Source organism: Falco peregrinus, chromosome 5 (genome assembly GCF_023634155.1).
Source record: "Falco peregrinus isolate bFalPer1 chromosome 5, bFalPer1.pri, whole genome shotgun sequence".
NCBI classification, from domain to species: domain Eukaryota; kingdom Metazoa; phylum Chordata; class Aves; order Falconiformes; family Falconidae; genus Falco; species Falco peregrinus.
This window is the reverse complement of record NC_073725.1, coordinates 52647907-52664570: the sequence shown is the minus strand read 5'-3', so window position 1 is coordinate 52664570 and position 16664 is coordinate 52647907. Positions and strand designations below refer to the sequence as shown.

At 40.6% G+C, this 16664-nt stretch overlaps 1 protein-coding gene across 1 annotated transcript in view; it reads right to left on the bottom strand.

The window, feature by feature from the left end:
- Positions 1 to 16664, bottom strand: part of ADARB2 (adenosine deaminase RNA specific B2 (inactive)) — a 320228-nt gene that overhangs the window by 55688 nt on the left and 247876 nt on the right. The window contains exon 4 of the mRNA XM_013296422.3: positions 5929 to 6043. Coding sequence (XP_013151876.2) covers positions 5929 to 6043 — 115 coding nt within the window. The remainder of the gene's footprint in view (positions 1 to 5928; positions 6044 to 16664) is intronic.

Here is a 16664-nt window from a genome sequence, read left to right as displayed (position 1 = left end):
GAGTGGTGGCTGTGGAAAAGGGATGCTTTCATAAAGTTCAGAATTATTGAGAGAGAATCTGAAGATTATTGGTTTAAGGTTTATAAACAGAGAAAAACAGATTTCTGAGAAAGAGTGACATATATGGTTACTAAATACATATCTATTTATCTATTTTAAAATATTTTGAGAAAACCTGTCATCTGCTGGTGATGTGTCAACCTGGACACATGTAAGAAAAGGATAATGTTTCCAAAAATATCAAATGACTTTGTGACATGTCCTTAAGAGCATCAGGCAACAGAAGATAAAGAGACCTCATTAGATTTTCAAAAGCATGTCAGCAGTTTGGGCACCCAATTTCAATTTCAGAAATTTAAGTCTCATTGAAACACTGAGTCTCACCGGGACCAGGCTTTTAGCATCTGTCTAACTATGCAAATGGGACTGGAAAGCCTAAATTACTCCTGTGACTCTCTTCTTGAAGGGATCTGCCCTGGGCACTAATCTGTAAATTATTCACACTTCCTCCAACTGGTCTGCCTACTTGAATCCAGCCTGGGACGGAACAGATTGATACTCTACGCAAGGCCTGAATTTTCTACTGTATTTTACTACTTTACAACTTCCCTTTTTAAGCTAAGGATCAGAAATCAATTTGCCATCAATATTCCTGATTGTACTTTAGACGTCAGGCTTTATGAGTCTTAATATGACTGTAAAGATCCATGGAGACATATTGTCAACTTTACTTTTTTCTGTTATTCCACTTAGCAATGATTAAGATCCGTTCCATGAGATATGGATGATAATTTCCCATCTTTTATCACAGCATGAAATTGCTATTTAGGGCTGCTTTGTCCAGTTCATCTTTATTTCATACAAGATAACTGAGAAGACCTCCTAGTTTGCTTTTAACATCAAAATGATTGTCAGCCTAAAAAAAAAAAGATAGAAGAAGAGAGAAAATTGAAGTGAGAAATCAACTCATAACCTTTTTCTGTGAATGCCATGCTCCTGTGAAAAGGACTGAACTTTCTTAATGCTTCATTTTTAACAGAAAGCATGACAAAGAGTTCCTATCAGTATTTAAACTGCTAAGATTTGTCAAACACGAATGGGAAAATAGTGTTTAAATAGCAGTCTCATTTTGTCCGTAATGATTATGCGAGGGTTTTTTTTCAAAGAGGACCTCAGCAATAATAGATCATCTCTGCACTGAGTGACGGGAATTCTTTACTGTGTCCAGTGATTTCAGGTAGAGCACAAATGTATGCCCATATCTGTTCAGAGCTGGCAAAGGCAAACTCTGCCTGTGGTGCAAATAAACAGTGTGAATGCCGGCATCCTTCAGATCACAGTGCTTGGTGCGCAGCTCACACCTTCACCTCCCACCCCACACTGCCCTGCCCTGGGGCTTCCTACCTCCCAGCTCCAGAGGCCAGGCAGCACTGTCCACGCTCTCTCCTTGATGACCCATGCACTGGTAAAGCCGGCTGCCCTGCCCCGTCACCCATGGTGGGACCATGCTCTTCCCCGAGCCCTGCACGAGCTGCTTGCTCACCAGCAGCTGCACAGCCTCTTGTCATCCGATAATCTGTGACTGTGCATCAGGGTGGAGGTACATGAGAGTGTTGTGGTTTCACATTTGTTGCCCTGTGTGAGAAAAAATTAGCTTGCTTGACCTTGATTTTTTCCAACTGTGTCAATTGGCATATTATTATTATTATCATTACTGTTATTATTATTATTAATAACAACAACAGTAATAACAGCAACAATGACAATAATAATAACAACAATAAATTATTTCTCCCTGCAAACTTTTTAGTAAAAAGGTTCAGCAGACCAGTTGGTCAAAATAAGATGTCCAAATTGCACGTGAGACACAGAGTCACATAGGAAGAGGGGGAGCTGGTAGGTTGCCTCAGTCTGCGACAGCAAGAAACAGTATGTCCAGCTATTGGTGTTGAACACCCTGGAGTGAAATATTGGTTGATCCTGGCCAACAGACAAACATCCACCCAGCCTCTCGCTCACTCCCTTCTCCTGTGGAATCAGGAGAAAACGGCAATAAGGCAAGAAGACTCCTGGATTGAGAGAATGACAATTTGTGGTCGCTTGGCAAGCAAATGCTATCCCTCCTCCTTCTTTCCCTGAACTTTTATTGCTGAGGACAATGTCATATGACATGGAATATCCCCTTCATCAGCTGGGGACAACTGTCCTGGCTACACCCCTTACCAGCCTCTTACCCAACCCCAGCCTACTCGCTGGGGGTGGGGATGGGAGAGAGAAGGTAGGTTTTGACACTTTGCAAGCACTGTCCAGCAATAGCCAAAACATTGGCATTATCAACTGTGTTTTACCAACAAATGCAATACACTATGAGGAAAGTTAACCCCATGCATCACATGCCTGGATATGCATGTTCTGAGGTGATGGTTTGTCTTTCAAATGATGTTATCTGGACTGTCTTTTCCACAGGAGAACTGATTTTCTTAATTTACCATATGTGAACCCATCATATCTTCAGAGAAGTCAGAACTACTGTGAATAATCAGTATGCAATAACACTTAACTTCTCATTAATACTATGCTGCGATAATAAGTGTACTTACTGATCTCCTTGAAGATATTCTATGGGAATATGATTTTCTATACATGGAAGATTTGAATGCAATGTCTTACTTGTTAAACAATTTTTCCTAGGGTCAATCAAACAATTTTTGATAGAACAATCTTCTCTGAAATTGTTTCAACAAAATTAGAATGTGTTAGAGGACTGGTAGATTTCAAATACATTATAACTGGAGAACTGTTAAATAATTTACTTCAACTATTCCGTCTTTTGAAACAGTTCAAGAATGCTATGTTATGTTGTTTTAATTATTATTATAATCTTTAATTATTATATCAGATAAGATCACATTAGCTGGCATCTAGTGTGATAATTTGCTCCTAACTAGGCAGATTTTTTCAAGGTTATCTTGATGTCTACTAATCAAATGTTTTGGAAAATTACTTTCACAAAAATACAGAGATTTTAACTTGTCATCCACAGTTCAGAGCAAAACATATCTAAATACACTGGACTGCCTGTTTTTCTGACTACCAATTTATTACTGTGGAACATTCACAGTCAGTCAATAGCACAATTTTCTATGGTTTTTTTTCCTCATACTTTGAAATTTGCCCTAGGTGCTACATCATAAGTCAATTACAGTGCCCAAATGTAACTCTCTTTGGTTTCCCTCGGAAACTGAAGTAGCAGAAAAAAATGTCAGAGTTCAGGAAAAGAAAACCAATCTAGCACACTTCTTGTTTGTCTGTAGAGATTTTGTATTATCTTAACAGCAGTTATCACAGAATCACATTGTGCTTTTTACCAGCTTTGTCTGAGAATTGTACAAGCACAGATACATCTGTTTCAAGTTGGGATGACACTAAATTGAAATGAATGTAAAAAAGAATTAATTTTTGTCTGTTATGGGTGTGTATGGTACCAAATGCAACAAGACATTACCAGATTTGGTTTTGTTGATGTCATTAGTAAATTGTTTGCAGAGATCTAAGGGTTTTTCTGCCAAGTTTTATGTTAAAAACACAGGAAATTGTACTTATTTGAGTGTTTGATGTGGAAAACCTGTCTGTGCCATCTTTGAACAGTAGGTCAAGATCCTTGCTACTTCTGGGAATGATGGTGGGGAACAGACAACAAATCTACAACTTTAGTACAAAAAGTAATGACACAAATGGCAAATGGTCTGTCTTGCTGTCATTGGCAGACATTCTTGTGCTGAAAAGAACTCAAATCTTCCTGAAAAATGTACCAAGATAAGGCTGTTTCTAACTTTGCATCTTCTGTGAATCACTTCATATATGTGAGTTTCTTTCTAGGCTCCACAAACCCAGTAAGATACTGACAGATTGGATGGCTGGCAGATTGAAGGAATTAATAAAAGGGAATTCAGAATTAAAAGAGAAGCCTTGAGGGAAATGGTTTGTGAACATAAGTAAAATTATAATTTGTCTTAACGCTGACTAAGATGAAATATGAAATACAAATGTGTAAAATTCCACTAAAGGCATGGAACTCATAAAAAAATAAAACAAAACAAAACAAAACAGCAGGAGGACACTTTCTTCCTTTCCCCAAAGAAGAAACACAGACAGCCCCAACTACCCAACAAGGCTAGCAGGGGTCTGCAGGTGCCCCTTCCCTCCCCTAGGACTGCATGCACTCAGCAGCCACAGTTTTCTAACTTATGACTCCTTCAGGTGATTTCTCTTCCTATATTGTGTGAGGCTTTAAAATGCTTCTTTGGTCATATAGCAATGAGGCTGCATTGGCTCCATAATGCTTTTTAAAGCAGGTCTAGACCTGGGCTAAAGAATGCGGGAGTACTGCCTGGGCAAGATAGAATGGGTTGAAATTCTTACAGGCAAAATAAACACTGAGTGTAAGAAAACTGAACAGGGTCACTGAGCTGGGTACAGCCTCCCTTCAAAAAGTGGTTAAAACAACAACTTTCGGCTCCTGCAATGTAGGTTCTTATAAAAGACATATTTAAACATTCTTCTTTGTGGTCCTGCTTGGAAAGAGCTCCTCTAAATAAGTTACTGCATTTTGTTTAAATCTGATGAGTGTCACAGTTGTCTGGCTATGACAAGGCAGCTGGAATGCTGAGTCTAGTGTGCATTTTCCCCATTCCAAATCAATCACACTCTCCCTTTTATTTTTCTTTGTACTAAGTCTCCTGTGGTCTATAGGACTTATAAACTATGTTTTGTGTTTTTACAACACTCTGTCTGTGCAGCACTTTAAAACTGGAAGACTTATCCGTTATTCCAGATCCTAAAGCAATGTAAAAAATACCTAACCAAAGCAGATAAGGCAAAATTATAACAAATTTCACTGAGAGGCAGTTCAGTTTCAACCAGAGGTCTAAAAGACTTTTAGGTCAACTTCTCTACTTCTAATTTCAGGAGAGGATTGCTTACTCTTTTTACACCAGAAAGGAGGAGACTAAGTTACTCTGCACAGAACTCTTAGCTGTATTTAGGTTCTGTGGTTGGAAAAGATCCAGCAGATAATCCTGTCTCCATCCTGCTGCCTTGCAATATTCACAACTGTCCCTACTGATCTAGCTAATGTGATTGTTGAAAGGAAGGAGTAAGACAAACCTGGATGAATTATACATGACTTTCCCCTCTGAGCTTATCCTCTCATTTCTAAACTCAATCCACTGCTCCACGTGTCTGAGTGAGAATGAAGTTTATGGCAGCATCTCCACTGCTGACATCCTCATAAATACTGAGGTGCCCGAACTGAGGTATGCTCACAAAGAAAGAAAGACCATCTGTGCAACAGTTTTATCAATGGGCTAAAGTTTTCTGTACAGTATGTGTCTACCAGTCAAGTCTTAACAGAAGTGAGTATCAGGTTTTGGCCCTGATGATAAATGTATTTCCCATGGTTAGAGAAAAGAAAAATTAAAACTACATATGTTCGGGGTTTGTTTCTTTTGAAGGGAAAGGAAATGGGCTGAGATTTGCTTTTGTTGTCAGTCTAAAACAAGGTTTATGGCAGCCTTGTACAACAAGAACTTGGTGTCTCCAGATCTAAAAAAGCAATTAATAACCAAACTTTTTATTGATAACTAAAACCCACCAGCTATTAGGAAACGCAAAATCAGAAAGGTCTGTATTTTGTCCTGTAAGCAAAGCAGTGTAGAGACATATTTATGAATAAATCTTTACCTCTGTTGCCAATATTTTTTGTGTGAAGTTGCTTGATGTGTAAATATTTAATGCTTCTTTTCTCTGCGTTACTATTTATTTTTCTGTGTGGAAGTAAAGGTATCCTTCAATACTGTGGACCAGCTAAATAATGTATTACTTAGTCATCAAAAATTCCAGAGGGAAATAAATGAGAGGATATCTTACCTTTGGTCATCACAATGCCTGCAAGAGTTTTGTGGCGTGCATGCATGGAAGTGAAATTGTCTGTCAGCTCCTGGAACTTCTGTGCAACCATTTGGTATACAGAGTCGGCAAAATCCTGAAAGACACAGTTAGAAAGAATATTTTCACTTCTTTGATCGAGGAACCTGGGCGTTTCTGCAAATTAGTCACCTGCTGTCAGCTGCTGAGAGGTCCCTTTTAGAATTAGACACCACCTCCCTGAGCAAAGATAAAAGGAGTATCTCTCTGTCGACTACCCACATCACCCTCAGAAATGGCCAAATGAATGGAATTAGAGACCTGTATTGACTAGGATTAGTGGTAAAGGGAGAAGTTTTCAAGGCTGACTTTTTTTCAGCCTCCTAGGTATTGGTCCAGGAATATTTCACAGGAAATTTGTTGGTCCTTAAAGCAATTTATTGTAGTGAGCTGCAGAGGTGGACGCGTGTCCCACCAAACCACTTATTTCCATGAGCTCACTGAAAATTTCCATTAGTCCACTTTACCTGAGCCGAGGCCCAGGTTTTAGGTAAAGAACACCTACTTCTGCATTCAAGGTGAGCTTTTAGTGACTCACAGCTACTGAGGCAAAACTATCAGCTGAGAAATCCGGGCTGCATTTAATACTTTCAGAGGAGTACATGGTCTGCCTTGCCTCCCCCTCAACAACCATTAGGAGGAAGGGAAGGGTAGCCTCTGTGTGCGCATCCTACCAAAGATGTTGCTTGCACGGGTTCACTGGTGTGCGGTAGTGTTGGGGGACTGGTCTGCCAGGTCCCCTCCTGAGCATGGCAGCTTTGTTGAGAGGTCAAATTTTCCTATGGACTGGGCTCTAGAGACTGTGTGGTCTGAACCCTCATGTCTGAGTGAGTCCAGTCACCAGGGAGAGCCTTGGGAAGCCAGTTAACTGAATCCAAGCAGGGCAAAAGGTCTGAAAAGTGAATTCTATGGACTGCATATGGATGAATGTGAATTTAAATCAGCTCTGGTGCTCCTGAGAACACCACTACTTGGACCATTCCCCTGATGCAATGTTTAGTATCTTTTAATTTACTTAATCTCTGCACTTTGTTTGGCATAGAGCCTTCGAAGCTCTACACATTAGAGAGAAGTCAGAGGAACACTCTGTGAGCATGAGTTGTTCTTAAAGTGTTTTGCAAGTCAGAACACAAAAAAAGTAAGATCCAAAGGTTTATTATTTTAAATTTTTTTTAGCTGTATGATTTCTTGTAGGAAACTAAGCTGTACCTAAAAATATTTTCAGGAGCAGTTCCTGGGGGCTGGAGCTTATTCTGGGGTGCTGACAGACCTCCTGACATCCTGTATTCTAGTTAGCCCTGAGTGATCTCACATTTGTTAGGAAAAGAAGCTCAACTAAGCAACAATTCCAGTTTTTCTCCTGGTGTTGGGCTAAGCTACCTGGGGGAGGTCATAGATTCATAGAATCCTTTAGGCTGGAAAAAACCTTTAAGATCAAATCTAACTGTAAACCCAGGACTGCCAAGTCCATCACTAGACCATGCAGATAAGTACCACAACTGCAGTTTTTTAAACACTTCCAGGGACGATGATTCCACCACTTCCTTGGAAGCCTGTTCCAATGCTTGACCACCCTTGCAGTGAAGATTTTTTCCCCTGATATCCAGTTTAAATGTCCCCTGGTGTTACCTTGAAGCAGTTTCCTCTTGTCCTGTCGCTAGTTATCTGGGAGAAGAGACCGACCCCACCTGCCTACAGCCTCCTGTCAGGGAGTTGTAGACAGCGATAAGATCCCCCTTGAGTCTTCTCTTCTCCAGATTAAATACCCCAGTTCCCTCAAGCTGCTCCTCATAAGACTTGTGCGCCAGCCCCCCCCCAGGTGGTGATAAAACAGGCCCCCTTGATTTCACCTGGTTTCTTTAAGTGGGTTCATGGCACACATGGAGGAAAGGCTGAGTCTGATGTTCAGCTTCCCTCACCCTGAAAGATCCACAGCCATGCAGAAGTAAGGAAATGTATTTAAAAAGATCATATCCATTCTTTTTCTCCCAAAACTCTTAATGGTGATGAAAACATGTTGGTGAAAACACAGTGTTTTAAACTGGGAGAACACAGAGCTATTTTTCAGAGGAAAGCAGCTTCTAATTCACAAATATTATCAGTAATACTACTGCCACTGAAGGCCTCTGCAGGCTGTACACCATATGTTTCTACAGTTTGTTGCAGAAAGTCAGCGTTATTTTTAAACATTATTATAGCAAATATAAAAAATCTAATTAAATAAAACATAACAGCAGTTAGGCAACCCCCTTTTCATAAAACCTGGAATATTTTTCCTATGTACAATCCTTGTAAGTGATTGTAATTTGCTTGGCTATATAGAGGATAGGATTTCTTTGACATGATAATTTTTGTTTTACTAAATGCAGCTGTCCAATGTATTGCTCTAGGAACAGACCATTTGCCCAAAAAGACAGTTTAATATAACATGGAATAAAATATGCTGGCTTGTTGCAAAAGAAGGAAAGAAGCATATAAACAGTTTCGGGGAGATGCATGCAAAATTCTATGTTAGAATTAGATGAAAACTAAGAAAAATTATCAAGAGCAGTTTGACAGTTCCTATATGGAATTTCACTTTGACTGCATTTATACCTCTTCTAATCTAATTGTCCACAGCCACCATGTGAGCAAGGTATTGCTCATACAGCACTTCTGAAGGATGAATTTTGGGTCAATTCTCATTTGTCAAGCATCAAGGCACCCTTGTGATATAAATGCAATTATAGTTGCTTTACAGATGAATGAGTGAAGGCACTAAAAGGGGCGAGGGACTGGTCCAAGGGAATAGCATGGAGCCGGGACAGCCAGGTGTTCTGATTTCCTGATGCTCCGATTAAGTGCTCAGCACTGGAACACTGCCTGTCTTTCATAATATGAAAGTTTAGAAACAAACTTGTTTTCCCTACTGAAGAGTGACTTCATCCATAATGGAAAACTGAAGTGTACTTGCAGGACTGATATAACTGGGCCCCATATGGTGGATTGAAAATCTGATCAGCTTTATTTAGACTAGGAAAAAAAAAAGAAAAAAGAAGTGTATCTCAATAAAACTATCTACACCAACATTTAAAAAAAGAATCCAATAATAAATTTCATCTCCTGCAGTATTGCAGTCCAATTCCATGCCTGCATTTCTAGCATACCCTCCAAATCTGTATCCCAGGGCATTTTGTGCTCATTAAGAGTTAATTAGCTTAGAGGCACATACAATTCCTAAAAGAATAATTTTAAAAATGCTAAATAGAACAAATAACTTTTAACTTTGGATTTAGAAATCCCCACAGTCAGAGCTTTCTTTACTTCATTTGGCAGTAAGTTCCAAAGTCAGAGAGCAAAGAGACTCACTAAAGGCAAAATAACGACATGACTTCAGATAACATTTAGGGACGATAAGGAATTCGGCATTTGCTGATCTCAAGGAGTGACCTGGGACATTAAAGAATAGCAAATCCATTAAATGTGAAGCCTCTTAGCTAAAATAAGTCAGGCGAAGATTTTCTGTCTTGAATTCGTTGCCTAAAAGGATGCCAGCGAAATTAATAGAAGTGAAAGAGTAACATACATGAATATGTGTAGGATGCAGGAAAACCAACCAGAATCATACTGTCTAACCTGAGGGTCATTTGCAGGCTATCGTATGACCCTAAGTTTCCAAATGGATATTTCAAAGTAAAAGGGAAAGGAGGAGAAAGAGCAGTCTATTTTTGCAGATGCAGAAAAATAAGAAGTCCAAGAGATGCATGGGTCAGCCCTGTAAGAAATTTGGTACCCCGAGGACTGATCTGTGTAGTGCAGTATCGATTTCAGGGCCTTGAATACTGTGGCCCTGAAGGCTGGCCCTGTGGCAGAGCTGGCTATAGTGTTAACATTCCTGAGCTATACCCATATGCTACAACAGGTGTAGCAGCACACTGCCTTCCCCTCAGACGCACACCAGCGCAGCTATTTGGCCTGACCCAGTCACGTGCAATGAAATCAGTAACAGCATTTCTGCCTATTTAGAGCCTTTGAGCTTTTAGACTGCTTCTCAATGTTTCTATGAAACCAAAACTGGTTACACACATATCTAATGCATACAGGACAAATACGGAGGAGATAAGAGCAGGCACATCTACCACTGCCCAGTTTAAAATCAGAGATTTCATTCCAGAGGTTGTCTTGCTTTAAACAATAATCCTAGGCTACTAAAAGTTAGATAACCAGATGATCATTCCTGATAGGATATAAACTGGAAAAATCCAGCTATTGATGACTATTGTGAGCCTGATTGAACTTCTAAGATACAGGCTAGACTATGTTATCTTCCATCAGAAATAACTTAAAAACCATACACAAAAGGAACCATTCTTTTTTTATTCTCTGCTATCAAAACAATTAATCTCAGAGAAAAGTTGTATTTGGTGATACCACAGTCCCTACTGCCAGATATGAATGAAAATAAAAGTCTACATCTGGCGTAAGTACAAGAGCCAAATATGTCTTGGCAGCTTCTGAACTATCAGGTTAGTAGTAGAAAAAGGGAAAATTTCAGAAGACTGAGGGGGAAAAGAAAAGTAGAAACTTTCCTTGTGAAAGACATTTGGTGCAATTAGTAGAGGTGCATGCAATTGCACTGATCACATAATGGCAGAGAAATGGCAGCTTGGGGCAGGGGGACAGGACAGAAGAAAGTAAAGATACAGACAGTCAGAACACTGAGAATTTTTACCAAGGCACATGGGAGAATAAATGATCAAATACCACTTTAGTTTCGGACCTAGGAAGGACTTTTGCTTAGGGGGTTAACTTGGAAAACGGGGATCTGCCACAAAATGCCACTGAGGCCAGAGGAAGCGTGCCTGACTCTAAGGCGTTCCACGTAAGGCTCAAGCAGCAAGGGTGGGAGCTCAGGCATGCCCATGCCCCAGCCAGGCAGGATGAGTTCAGCCATACTGGCTTTGGGGGTGTGTTTGGGGGAAAAAAACCATGACTCTAGGGAAGAACTGACCTCATGGGTGCTGCATTTCTTTCAGATCCCCTGCTTTGGTTTGCCTGCTATCAAAGTCTTACGTTTCCTAGGCCCTCACATAGATTGTTCTGTATTTGTCTCCAAAGCAATATCTTTGAGATCAAAACTTTGCTCAGTCTTGATAACACGGGGAGTGATGTGAGTAAGGCAAACAAGACTGCTAGGCTGGCACTGAGGGGCAAATCTACTTGCGGTTACACTCCAACCATGCCCATGACCTAAATGCCTACTCTGGTGGAAGCAACAGTTGCTTGGTCAGGCGCCTGGCAGAAGAAAGAAAACCTATTGCTAAACTGTTCATTGTGAAAAAAGACTGAGATCCTGAGGTACTTAATGAGCTATAATTTAACATACACAAGGAGGCTGAAAAAAGGAAAAATAGATGTCATTAGTATTAAAACTTCACTGTGTTGTCTGAAGTATTCATCTGGCCTTGATTACCATATCAAATTACTTGTGTTATTCACAAAGGAAAATCAAAGTTTAGATCATACCACTACACAACCAAAAACTTTTAGTCATTTCTTGGCACTAATATTTCAAATGGCATAAATAATTAAATGTGTTCAAGTTTGCAATGGGAGTCTTCAGGGTAAAACTGACATTCAACAGGAGTAGTAAGGATATTAAAATCAATAGATTATAAAGGAGAAAGCCTTTAGTAAACATTTTCTATTGAAATCCTGTCTTAGGGTTTATAAGGTTGAAATATCAAAAAGGTTAGATTTGCATATGGATGGGAAGAAATATTCTGCTATACAGATATCACCAAGGGCTCTGTTTCTCCTGTCTCCCAAGTAGTTTATTTTCCAGGAAATCACTGACATTTGGGGGTTAAATGTTGCACACAATGAATGAGGATCAGGTTGAATTAAGTTCACAACTCTCTTCACAGATAGAAGCAGATGCACACCTAGTTCTTTTTACTGGCCGAGGGGGAAACACGCACTCGTTGACAGTGGAAATTCGTATTTTTTCCTGCAGAGAATTCTCACTGTCTAAACAGGAGGGGAGGAAAACACAGCACAGAGAATATCAATCCTGAAGCGCTGCTCCTGGTCAGGGTGTGTAGCAAATTGCTACACAACACACTTTTTCCCAGGCTTGTAAATAAGTTTGCTGTAGCTAGCTGGAGATTCATCGCTAAGTGATTGTACCCTCGAGCCAATGAATTAGTCAGGCTCTTCCCAGGTACTACATCATCTTCAGGATGCAGCCTTGAGAAGAGAAATAGCTGAGGGTCGTGGGCTGCCCTCCACCATCAGTCTTCTAGCATCAATTTAACGCCAGGAGTTCCCCCAGCAGGGTGGAAAGGGCTGAATGAGGACCTGGAGGAATGGACAGGCAGGGATGACCTGTGGAAGGAGGGCAGCGGGTCATAGGCAGCGGGTTGTAGGCTAGGTTCATTCCTTGCCCTGTTTCCTGGCAGCTTCGGTGCAAACCGCTTGCTTTGCCATCAATCCCACTTCTCCTGAGGTAAACGGGGATGATTTTTACCCACCTCTCAAGAGAGCTGTGAGGCAAATGGTACTGATGCTGCTAAGACTCTCCAAGCAGGGTCATGCAAGGACTTCTGCAGCCAGACTGGAGGCTGCAGTCCACAGCCCCTCGTAACTCATCCTTCCTTCAGCATGCACAGGCATTTACAGAGTATTACTCAAAGAACAAGGCACTGCTAGGGAATTCATTGTGGTTCTTTCCTTGAGATGTGCAGTAATTATTTCACCCTGATCATAACTCCTACAGTATTGATCATTATGTCTGGTTTTGGCTTATCCCCCAAGGCCAGCGTATATGGGCTTTATTTTATCTTAGATGGACGTGGCTTTATTTTGTCTGGCTATTTGTTTTCATTTCAGCTGACCACGTTTATATATCCTGTGTACATCCTGATGCAGAGAGGTCTTCTCATTCATTCTTCTCAGAGGAGACTGGGCGCGTGCTGCAGAGGCAGCAGCTGGGTACACGTTCACACACTGAGCTTCTAATGAAAACTCCAATAACGCACTTCTGACACTGAATAGCCTCACGGTTTTCTTATCAAAATTGATGGGGAAGATCAACTGCCCCTACTGATTCAGCCATACGAATCGCTTTCACCAACCCCTCCCATCTGTTCATAGTCCTGTTACAAACGTTTTAGCTACATATGATGCTGAGCTACCACAATGAATTCCTGATTTCTATAATCATCCAACGGCCTGAATTTGCTCTGCGCTCATGAAGGCTCCTCAGTGGCTTGGCTGACCTCGCCTGACTTGGCCAACTCATTCGGACTGTGCAACGGGCTCCTGGGCTCAGAGCAATTATTTGCTGGCTACTTCCCTTTCCTCCCCTCACCCCGGCTGGAGGCTGATTGCTCTGCTAATTTCCCAGGCCCCACAAAACATATTTGCCTCTATGCTGTTGCTTGTATCATTACTGATCATTTACTAAACATCAGCACTGTGCTGGCTGCTGTATGAGGCAGACTTTGAAGATAGTCCCTGTGTGGCTGATGGAAGAATGACAAAATGCCCCGAAAACCCCTAGAATGGGAGTCAGAACAGAAAATTCTTTCTCCCACCCATTTATTTATTGAGTTTCCCAGTAAACCTTGGACTTTATGAAAATGACAGCCACCACCTGTGCTTGGGAGGACACAGCATGCATGGAGAAATTAAGATGAGACAGAGGTGGAATGGGAGGGTTAGGTAAGGTCCATCTTTGGTGGATCTCAGTACCTTTACACCTGGGAGGTTTCCCAATGACTTCTTTAGGTTTTAGATTCAACTTTGGATTCAAGTCTGTTCTAATGAAAGTGAGGTCTGCTAAAAAACCATTTTATCAGATTTTGATTAATTCTTCATATTTCCAGCATATGCTCCAGCAGCGATTAAAGGCTGCAGTAAGCTTCTCACTTGTGATGTTTCTTGAGGGGCTAAATGTAAGCTGAGAGTCCTTCAATCCATCTGAAACCTTTTTACTTAGGAACACAAAAGTCTCCCACTAAACTCTGTTTTGAATCTCCTCAATGATACTTTCAGTCATGACTGGGAACCAGGTACTGTGTCAATGTTCACAGAACTTTTCTTAAAATGTTGAATTTTTCCACACAAATACCAAGTTTGAAATGCGGTGTACGTCAAGTTTTATTGGGGCATTTGGGGAGGGAGGGAGGGACAAATTTAGAAACCGGTGGCTATGATGTGAGTTCTGGTATAATAAAAAAGCTTCTGAATTTTTGCATGAGTGCTACTATGTGATCCTGTAAATGAGATGAATCAATGTTAAATATCTCCAAAGAAATTTGTAGCAACAGTAGAAAGTACAAAGATCAACAGGAATTTATTCTACAAGCTCAGTGAAAAAAATTGGTCTGCTTTCTCAATATATCCCTTGACTACAGGGAATCAATCAAATGTAATATAATGTATCTTTTTATTTGTTTCAGAAACCCCTGGAGTGACTGAAAGAAAATAGAACACATAAAATAAGCATACTATTGAAAAAGGAAATGCTGTCAAGTTCAAATGCCCCAGCTCCTCCAAAAAGTATGGTTTTCTATTTAGTAGGAAAACATTTTGTTTGTAGGTTTAATTAGAATCTTTAAATTCACATTAGTGTGTTAACGTTAGGATGCTAACATATGAGCCCCTCTATTTGAGGTTGATTCATTGCTGTCTGCATTCATCTTGCTCTAAAAAGATGGTACCAATAAGTATCATTTCAATGAATTTAAAAGAAACAAGCTTTTTCCACCGACATGAACAGTTGTTCCCTAAAGGAGGCCATGCTAAGTTTCCAGCTTTGATTTTTCTGAGTACAGCTCTGCATTTATCGCTCCAGTAATGAAGAATGTCCATACCAATCTTGTAGAATCATTCTTGGAGTCAATACTGCACCTGCTAACAAACTCCAGAAAGGAGGGGCTGTTTGTTTGCCTTTTTTCTTTTCTTTTACTGATCCTTAACCCAAAAGCCGTCTTCCTACAGATGCACACATAAGGTTGGCTGCAAGTGCTGAATAATTCAAAACAATGAAGTAGTGTTTGCTTTGCAGCCTTGTGCCTGCTTTAGGACAAGCCTCAGGTGTCAAGCTGTCGTACACTACAGATATTAAATTAGCACGAATGGTTTTTCTTTAACTAGATAAAAGCTCTATAAAGCCACCAGTGCCTAGGAATGGCAAACACTGTAAAGAGGCTTTTATGCTCTCTATAAAAACCTAGATTTTAGATTCATATTATGAGCTGTCTCTCTTTAATAAAATCAATGCTTTATCTGAGAAATGTCCTTTCAGTTTTCTGTTTCCTGGCTTTATCTTTCTTAGGTGCATTAAAACGAATATCTTTTGGAAACTAACGGTGGTAAAGCCCTCATCACATACAATACTCTTGGCTGTTCGAGGTCCACTCTTCCCAAAGCCTAACCAGTTAGCAGCTCTTGGGTAAATGTTCAAAGCAGGGAGAGAACAGTGCTTGCTCAAATCCCTTGAGCATCACTTTGAAAATCTACGCCTGTGTGTTTATGGTTCTCATTAAGGGGCTGCGCTATTAAGAACCTTCCCCATCACACATATGCTTTGTTAGATAAAGCAGGGTGCAGGCAGTGTCCAAAACAAATTTAATCTATTCTGAACTGCTGATCCCAGCAAGGCACTGCACAATTCAGCTTTCTGAATCACTGCAGAGCAAGGCATATAATACACTGCATGGCAATTACTATACAGACATTGGAATTTTTCCTTTCTTGTTGTTAAAGATCTTGCTGTCATTTGCTGTAATGACTTGAAATCAATCTGTAACCTTGCTAACAACCCTTTCCTTGGCTGGGAGGGGTGGTAAGGCAATCTACATTTCATGTTACCTCACTCTTCTCTGGGCCTCTCCTCAAATGTGTAATTAGCAGGGACAGTTCTCATCATCTGTGATGGCTTTGTGCCAGGAGAGGCAGAACCATGATTGCGGTTGAATCCCCATTGCCACTCAGGCACCCAGCATAGCCATTGGGGACTGCTGTGTGGCTGGGGCCAAAGCTAAAACCAGTCCCTCCCTGACTTACTGTTCCTTACTGGACAAACACAAGTGATTGACATAACACTGCTGAAATGAAGAAAAAGTTTTATTGTTATATATCTGCCAATATAACCTGCATCTGAAGCTAAATATTCAGCATTACTCTTAGCCCATGCTCTAAACCCCAAATATCACTTCCCCATCACCCTCCCCTCCACCTCCGGTCAAGAAACACCTAACCAAGAGTCCACACCTAGAACCTGGGAATGGCCTTTTTTAAACCCTGTGACAACACTTTTGGGCAGATCCCATTGCTTCATCAGACTCGTCCTTAAGCAAGAGCCCAGGGAAGGACTGAGCATAAGGCCAGGAGGCTGTGGAGTGGTGCTCTCTGGGCTGTTCTCCACAGGATGACTCTCCCATAGGACCATACCTGTGAGAGGGGTGGAAAGAATCTGCCTACAGATATGTGCAATGTTACAGCTTTCACTTACAGCTCAGATTTCTTATGCCAAATGAAATCTAAGAAAACTTCCTCATCATGGAAAAGTTGCTTTTAGAAGACAAAGAGTAAATGGATAAACCCAGTAATTAAATTAAAAAATATTTCTATTTATTTAAGTACTCACACAAAAACCTCAAAGCAGTTTACCCTCAAATTGACCAAACCCT